Source organism: Bacillus rossius, chromosome 3, assembly GCF_032445375.1.
Source record: "Bacillus rossius redtenbacheri isolate Brsri chromosome 3, Brsri_v3, whole genome shotgun sequence".
Lineage (NCBI taxonomy): Eukaryota > Metazoa > Arthropoda > Insecta > Phasmatodea > Bacillidae > Bacillus > Bacillus rossius.
Genome location: NC_086332.1, coordinates 129836275 through 129845353, shown reverse-complemented (window position 1 = coordinate 129845353; position 9079 = coordinate 129836275). Strand labels below are relative to the sequence as shown.

Below are 9079 nucleotides of genomic sequence, written 5' to 3'. Positions count from 1 at the left end.
ACTGCCATTTGACTGGTGAAATACGTGGTTATGCCCATTCGAAATGCAACCTGGCTTTCAGGATGCAAAAGAAACAGCTTGTCGTGGTATTCCATAATTTGCAAAATTATGATGCCCACTTTTTAATGAAGCATTTAGTTTCGCGGCGGATTGCACAGCCAGACGGCTCCTTTGTTGTGGAGAATCCCGGCGAGGTCAACGTATTAGGCGTAACTCTAGAGAGTTACAAATGTATTACTAAATACATACCTGTCTCAGGTAATGCACAAGGAGGCGTGCGCGCTGTGCGTCTTCGATTTATTGATTCACTCAACTTTTTAAATTCATCTCTGGAAACTCTCGCTGGCAATCTCACGCCGGATCAGTTGAAACTCACCCGTTCAATGTTTCCGAATGACGCACAGTTTCAGTTAGCTACGCATAAAGGTGTGTTTCCCTATGACTTTGTTACGTCTAGTGAACGTTTGCAGACTGCCTCGCTACCAACAAAGGATGCGTTCCATAACGTATTGAGTGGCACGGACGTGAGTGATCTGGACTATACTCACGCTCAAAAGGCTTGGGACGTCTTCCATTGTGCCACATTGAAAGAGTACGCACTTAGTTACCTTAGGGTGGATACTTGTTTGCTGGCCGATATATTCGAATCTTTTCGTTTCGTTTGCCTACAGCATTATTCGCTTGATCCCGCTCATTACATTACCGCTCCCTCGCTCGCATGGGATGCACTTTTAATTAAAACCGGTGTGCGTCTTGATCTTGTGACCGACCCGGACATATACCTCTTCCTAGAGTCTGCCGTTCGTGGAGGTATTACAAACGTAAGTCGATGTCACGCGAAAGCCAACAATGTGTACATGTCCAGTCACGACCCGAGCCTTCCGTCTTCATACATTTGTTATTTCGATGTTAACGCACTGTATGCTCACACAATGTTGGATAAGCTTCCTGTGGGTAATTTCCAATGGGTTCCCAAGGATGAGTATACGAGTTGGGATTTCAACACCATTGACATCGATGGTGATACATCATTTTTCGCGGAAGTAGATTTGACCTTTCCCGATGATTGTCACGATCGCCTATCAGATCTGCCTCTGGCCCCTGTGAATGGCGTACCGCCAAACGTGCGTATGAGTAAATTACTTTTAACTCTCGCGCCGCGTACTAAATATATTGTTCATGCTACATCACTGCGGCACTACGTTCGGTATGGGGCGGTCATCGGCCAGGTTCACCGCGTGCTGCGGTTTGCGCAGGCGGCCTGGATGAGGGACTATATAGCCTTTAATGCTGAGCGTCGTGCCCAGGCTGCGAACCCCTTTGAGAAATCGTTTTTTAAATTACTGTCGAACTCGGTTTACGGAAAAAGTTTGGAAAATACGCGAAAGCATAAGGATATACGCATCGCTTCCCGATACGATTCCATTTATGGGGCGGCTGAGCTGATTGGTCGTCCGACATTCAAGGCTCGGCGAATCATCGATGAGAGTTTAGTCCTCATAGAGATGCTTAAAGGGACGATTACCTTTGATAGACCATTGTACACAGGTGTCGCCATTTTATATTTATCAAAATTAGTCCTCTACGATTTTCATTATAATTACATGCAAAAGAAATTCCCTCCACAGTCTCTGCATCTCCTGTACACGGACACGGATTCTTTAATTTACCACGTTGTGTGTGACAACATTTACGATTCGATTCGCCCCGATTTAGCTTCCCGTTTCGATACATCAAATTATGCTCCAGGTAATGAGCAACGCTTCCCCTTGGTTAATAAGGGTGTAACGGGGGTGATGAAGGATGAGGCCGCTGGCAATGTCATCACGGAGTTTGTTGGTCTTCGCCCGAAGCTTTACGCGTTTAAGATGGAGGACAGTTCTTCTACGCGTAAGGCGAAGGAAATCAAGGCCAGCGCACTGCGTTCACTCCTGTTTCCTCAATACCTGGAATGCTTGCTTCAAAATTCACGGGTTCTCGCGACCCAACACCATTTCCGATCGCGAGGCCACACTGTGTTTACGGAGCGTGTGACCAAGGTAGCATTGTCTTCAGGAGATGATAAGCGTTGGCTTTCTGAAGACGGTGTCAGCACTCTACCTTGGGGACATAAGGACCTACGCCTTTCCCCGGACCATGATTAGCCCTTTCATATTGTTACGTTCAGCTATGCTGTCGTCTCCGAGTCATGGGGTGGCCTAGCGCTTCGATCCTCCCACCATTGCACGTGGAGAATAACCTAGTGGTATGTCACAGTACACAAGTAATTTAATTTCCTATTTAAAAAAAGTTATCTCTTTTACACAAGTAATTTATTTAACAAAAATTAATTTTAACATATTTTATATAATTATATTTTAAAGCTAGAATGATTTTAACGTAATTTTTTATCTGTTTATATATTTTACTTTCCACAAGTAATTATTTTATACACACGTAAGTGTTTTTAATTTAAAGTTAGAGTGATTTTAACGTAATTTATATAATGTTTTTTAAAGTTAGAATGGTCTTAATGTATTTTGTTTTAAACATGTAATTTAATGTTCCTCTTTTACAAAGGTTGATGTAATTTATTTTTTTCTTTACAAGTTTTAACGTAATCTATTTTAAAAATGGAATTTTTTATCTACACATGTTTATATATTTTAATTTACACAAGTAATTATTTTTTCTTTACAACTCTTAACATAATCTCTTTTACACAAGTAATTATTTTCTCTTTAAATTATCTTAACGTAATTTATTTTCATGCATTTTACATTTATTTCTTTTACACGACTAATATATTTAAAAAAAGAAATGTTAATGTAAATGTTTTACACACTTGGGTTATGCTGTAGGTACTACGTATGTATTGTTCTGCAGATCTCCCCAACACGAGATGGCTGTAACAACTTGTGCTGATATGTCGGCCCTTATACCGAAAGAGATGGCCGAGCTGTTCTTTACGGAGGAGGGTGGGCCACAGCCACCGCGGGACCGTGAGCCTGAAGTTGGCCGTAGCGATGGCTCTACCGCGCGCCGAGGGAGTTGAAGAGTTGGCGGGGCCTTCGGGGTTGGAGTTGTCCGCCAACCGTGGATGAGCGACGTGGCTATTATATATATACCAAAAGTTAAATAAAACCAACATTCTTTTTTACTCGTGTGTTGTCTACATTATTTCTTTTTCCACCTCTGTATATTCCTTGTGCTTGCTCCTATACTGTACACAGCGATGGCCTGACCTTGCTCCTCTGTGGAAAACACTTTCACTGTCACCCAGCAGGTAAACACATTCCTGGTCGCCGGCGCACGAGCAGGGCTTCCAGCACGGCGTTTGTACTGCTTAACACATTGGCCGAGAGCCAGTTACTACACGATGTTTGTAAAAATATTCTTAATTTTATTAATTTTAAATATGATTACACAATATTATGAATTTTAAATATGCTTAACACATTGTTTATACATTATTATAATAACTTAACTTTGCTTAATATTATGATTTTAAAAAATGCTTAACACATTTCTATGCTTATTACTTAAAGCATTTTTTTAAAGACATTATTATGCTTATAATATGATGTGGGGATTATAATTGCGCAGTTTACGAGTGATGCTCCAGCGGGCAACATCTCGCTCTCTCTATGCGGGATTTTTGAGATTATGTTTCTTTAGTCATAGCTAATATGGCGGGTGGGGCTTTTAAGCATACTGAAACATGGCGGGTTATTTTCGAAATTTCATAAACATGGCTGTATTTTTTTTAAATTTAAATATAGCGGTATTTTATTTCTTTTCGAAATTTAAATATGGCGATTAAGCATACTCTGTGTGGAGGGTTTTAGTCATAGCTAATATAGGGGTGGGGTTTTATAGACATATCTTTTTTTCGAAATTTGGTGGTTGGGAATTAAACATTGCGATTAAGCATACTTGTAGTTGGGGGTTGGAGGGGTTTAGTCATAGCTAATATGGGGTGGGGTTTTATAGGCATAGCTAGAATGACTGTATTATTTACGCATAGCGATATATTTTTTTTTTCGAAAGTTAACTGTTTAGGCATAGCTAGTATGACTGTATTTTTTTTAAATTTAAATATAGCGATATTTTATTTCTTTTCGAAATTTAAATATGGCGATTAAGCATACTCGGAGTGGGGGGTTGTAGACGTTTCTTTTCGACTATAATATGGCGGGTTAAGCATATTTAAATATGGCGGTTGTGGAGTGGTGGGGGGTCTATAGGCATATTTTTCTAAATTTAAACATGGCAGAGATTGTGGAGTGGTGGGGTCTATAGGCATAGCTAGTATGGTTGCATTTTTTTTAAGACATGGCGGATGCTTTTCGAAATTTTAAAGACATAGCTTCTTTTAGGCATAGCTTCTTTAAAGCATATGTTCGTTATTTAATTCCCCATACTTCATCTGGTCCCGTGGTCTAGTGGTCAAGGCGCACGCCTCGTAACCACGACGTTGGTGCGTCCCCGGGATCGAATCCACCCAGTGCCCAGGATTTTTTTGTATACAATTCCCGACTTCGGAGCGACGGTGGCGCGCTCCGGTAACTAAAGGCTGAACTAAGATGGCGGCCTCCAGCAGACGGTGGCGCGCCCTGGTAACCAATGTCAACAACAATGGCGGCCCGCACGTGACAAGATGGCGGCGCCCATGGGGGTACTGTGGCCTGTGTTTACATTTCGATGTTTACATCGGTCCCAGTACTCCTTACCTCCCCCTACTTGTGTCCTTTTGCTCAGACCTCTTTGGCATTGGAAGGATTTCTTTTGGTGAAACTGGAGTTCTAGCCTTAGCGCCTGAGCAACCTGGCTTGTTTATGTCTAAGACTATTGATGGTTCACATGTGTAGGGAGGATTCACAGGATTAGGATCGTCCACATTAGGAACTGACCTACGAATATCTTGAGTTGTTTGACACGTTGACTGTTCTGAGTCAACTTCTTTGTCCACTTGAGAAGATTCTGCTCTGTTATCTCCACGTTCTTCACTACAACGTTCACTATTTTGTGCGAAAACAGTGACACTAGAAGGAAGAAAGTCTTTGTCCGTGAATACATCAGAATTGATAGGCCAGATCCCACATGCTCTAAAAGCATTTCCTGCTTTCTCTAATGTTGCACACCTTTCATAAGCTTTACCAAACAATTCACAAAACTGGTAGGGAGTTATGTTTCTTCCAGGATGTGTCACTAACCATTTGTTGCATTCATCAGCATAGAAAGCTTTCAGTGGTCTGAAAAAGCTTCTGTCAAGTGGTTGCATTTTGTGGCAACTGTGGGGTGGAAGTGTCAGCAAATGTATGCAATGACAATTTACATTGCCAAAACATTTTCCTCCAAGTGCCTAAACCCACAGCAAAATATTGAGCATTAGAGAGACTGAGACTTCAAATTAAAACATTACTTTAAACAATTTAATTTATGTTTAGTTAGACATACACGGGTGAGGGGCAAAGATCCGCATGAAACACGTAGTGCGGATCTTTACCCCGTCATTAGTTGTGGATGCTTGCCCCAGAGCGCAGTCTGGCCTGTGCGCGACTCCTGCTGCTACCTGTGTTTAACAATCTCTACTACTACCAATGCACAGTAACCATAAAGAAGCACACTTTCTTCCTGTGGTTTTATAAATCCTTCCCGATCGTTGTTCCCGGCGACATACATTGTTTTGTATTGCTGCAAAATTACATCAGATTATAGTAAATTAGTTCTTACCTCATTATGTTCGCTAGGTGTTATACACTGGCACGACACACATGGCAATAAACGACCACAATGGCGACACTTTTCTTGACTGGGTAAATGTTGCCAAGAATTTTCATTAATACAAAATATTCCAAGATAGGACCTTTGCCCCACGCGGATTTTTGCCCCATCTTACTCTACGTCTGCACTTGAAGCGATGGACAAAAAGTTCGTGACATCGAACAGTTATAAAGAAATCGTATTGATGTGAATAAGATCGGTTCTGTACCAGACATCGGTGCATTAACACCTGACAGCATACAGTATCTTCACAGTATTGGACAAGTGCTGAATAAATATGGAAGACGAAATCCTCAATGTGGAAGATCCGGTCATTTTTGATGACAGCATTACGAAAATGGAATTGCACGAGTACCAGCATTTCCTGCTCGGACCGTACACACTACCATCGGAAGTACGTATTGCTGTACAGCACCAAGATATTTTTGCTTTACCTTCGCAGTCATTTCTACGTATAAGAGGCCCGCTGACAAAAGTGGATGGTATGCATCCGACAACGATGTCAATATCCTGCAATGGTATTCTTCACCTAATCGAGCGCATTACATATGTACTCAATGGTGTCGAGGTAGACCAGACAAGAGATGTAGACATCTGCTATGAAAAATTACCTTTCGCTCACACCAAAAGTACTCTGCTGCAAATATGGCCGGTTGGGCTCTCGAGGATGAATATAAGCTTCCTGTTTATGCCTAAGGAAACTTCGAAGTTTGTGTTCCTCTGTCCATGCTTCTTTGATTCGCTGAGAACTACAAGCATATAATTTTTAATTCGAAACAAGAGCTCGAACTGCTTCTAGCCAACACGCACATTAATAGAATTGTGGCCGCTGCAGAAAACCCCCAAGATGTCTCGCTAACACTACAGTCTATCAAGTGGATGCTGCCCCACATCCAAGTGAGCACCGTTGAACGAGTCAAGATGTTGAAGAACATAGAAAATGGCAAGAACTTCGATGTGCCATTCCGATCCTGGAGCCTGGAAACTTATCCTGGCTTGCCTCATAGTCAGCATATCAATTGGATAGTAAAGTCCAGCTTCGCTACGGAAAAACCAAGATACATCATCGTCGGGCTTCTTTTATACATTTTTTGTCAATGCAATGCAAGTCGTCAAGCAATAAGTGTGTTAGACCGTCTGTATTAAACAAGACGATGAAGCTAGTGCACGCGTATCGCGGCATGGCTTTCTGTTGCCTTCATCAGTGCGATGCATAATGGCAGGTCCATCCAACTGTGGAAAAACGTGTGTTATACTGTGTTTATTAGAGGAACCAAACGGCCTTAAGTTCGAAAACGTGTACCTAAATTTCAAGTCGTTGCAGCCAAAGTACCAGCGTTTAGCTACAGCCCTACATTCAGTGAATGGTCTGGAGTATTTTCCATTTAATATTAATGCAGATGGGATGCCTACTAGTGAGGCGAAAGCCAATTCAGTGTTTGTTTTCGACGATTTCATGTGCGAGAAGCGTATTTATAGTTTTGCGAGCAAGTCAGGAGAAGGACTCGTAAACTCGCTGATAAACAATCTACCTGTCGAGATACAGATTACCGGCTACAGGTTCTGCGGCCCCGGCACTAAAGTAGCCAAACGACTAGCTCGAGGTGATGTGGGCATTCATTCTCTCGATGAAAATTCCAAGTAGCTCGATATTGCCTGCACCGAGCTGACGAGATATTGGCGCAGGAGGCCGAAGCTATAAGTAAATTGTCGTAAATGGGACTAGGAGAGAAAATCGCGGCCTGGGGCATTTCCAAAATCATGAAGGATAAAATTAAATTAGGAATGGGTGCTCGTCGCCGGAACAGGCCCCGCAAGTGCAAGAACAAGCCTCTGCTGTTACCTGCCCTCGGAACACTCGTCGGAATCTCTGCTGCTGCTACGAACATAGCGAGGGCCATCAACACTAGCAACAACTAGAAAAATTAATTAAATTCCTTTTTCACGGGTAAAAAAACGGTGCAGGACTCTATGAGACAACGCAAATGTCATAGTACTTTTCGCATGGACGAACTTAATTTACGTCACGCTTATGACGATCACGTAAACACCGACATGACATTCCAGGAATTCAAAGACATGTGTTCCTTGTGTTGGAAAAAAAACACGTATTCCTTGTTATAGTCAAAGTCTGGCCTCTATATAAGGGTAGGTACAGACAAGGTTTCGATCAGTTTTTCGTCAAACATGAGTCATAGCATTTCTAAATTCGGTCGTAGCAGTCGAGACTTTTGTACTTTCTCAAGTCTCACGACTCCGATATCCGAAAATATGTTATACTACTTGCTCAAAAAGTATAAAGTATGAGAAATTAATTACTAGATTATCACGTTGCCATCGACCAGCGCGTGGAAACCTCGGATTCTAGAATTCGCGACATGATCGAAGTAACGAATGCAAAAAGATGTGATGACCTAAAGTCGCTCTTTTAGAAACTTAATTCGCTTCTTGTGAAAAGAGGTGTGTAAGCATGGATGAAAAAATCGATTTAGCGAAACAACTGCACGATGTGATCGAGGCAATTCGTACAAAGCACTTGCTCGCAAAGCAGCATAGATTAGCCGACAAGGTTCGTAGGAAAGAGGAATTGAAGCACCTGGGTACGCGACTCGATAGTTTGATATTCAGAAGGGATAAAGAAAATCGTGGGAAACCTGTTAAAATCAAAATCAAGGAAGAGACACAACCTAAGCCTGCAGCAAAACGTAAGCGAAGTCTCGAACAAACGCATGACACCAGCATGTATTTTAGTGCAGACGAAATAGAACATGGTAGATTTCTAAGGAAGAAAGTTCGTGACACAGGACTCAAACTCGGACCTCTAGCGAACGAGTACCTAGCTTCTTATGCGTCTGGAACAAGCGACACGTCTTATGGTGTGCGTAAACGCAGAAATAAATGGGTCCTTGGTTCAAAGGAAGTACATTTCTTGCCTACCGATAACATAGAGTTCTGTAAATACATTATTAAACTCACACGCGGTCTGGGTGAATTGTTGTTTCGCAAAAAGCCGCGATGGTATTCGGAGAAGAACTAGCGAAAATATGAAATACTAAAGGCCACACACTCAGCATTCGTAAACAACGACCTGAGTTCAAGAAGATTTAAGGACTATTAACATGAAAAATATACAATTATAGCCAGTCTTTTTTCGGAAATAGTGGGGGTGGACTACATAAACTTGATACTGTCAAAAAAAATTGACAATGTGTATTGGGACGAACCTATTGAGTAAGTTTCGGAACAGATTTTTGATGGCCTCAAAAAGTGTTGGAAACAATTCACACACAAATGAAATCTAATCCATTATAGA

The 9079-nt window shown here is 41.7% G+C and overlaps 1 protein-coding gene across 1 annotated transcript; it reads left to right on the top strand.

Annotated features, from left to right (window-relative positions):
* The first annotated feature begins 230 nt into the window (after positions 1-230).
* Positions 231-3139, top strand: LOC134531497 (uncharacterized). The gene is made up of 2 exons (XM_063367202.1): positions 231-2245; positions 2866-3139. The coding sequence occupies exon 1, from the start codon at positions 384-386 to the stop codon at positions 2142-2144; it is 1761 nt and encodes a 586-aa protein (XP_063223272.1). The 5' UTR covers positions 231-383; the 3' UTR covers positions 2145-2245; positions 2866-3139.
* Positions 3140-9079: the final 5940 nt, after the last annotated feature.

What these genes read in the sequence shown, in the direction of transcription:
- LOC134531497 (XM_063367202.1), top strand. Translation starts at nt 384, where the DNA reads ATGTTTCCGAATGACGCACAGTTTCAGTTAGCTACGCATAAAGGTGTG.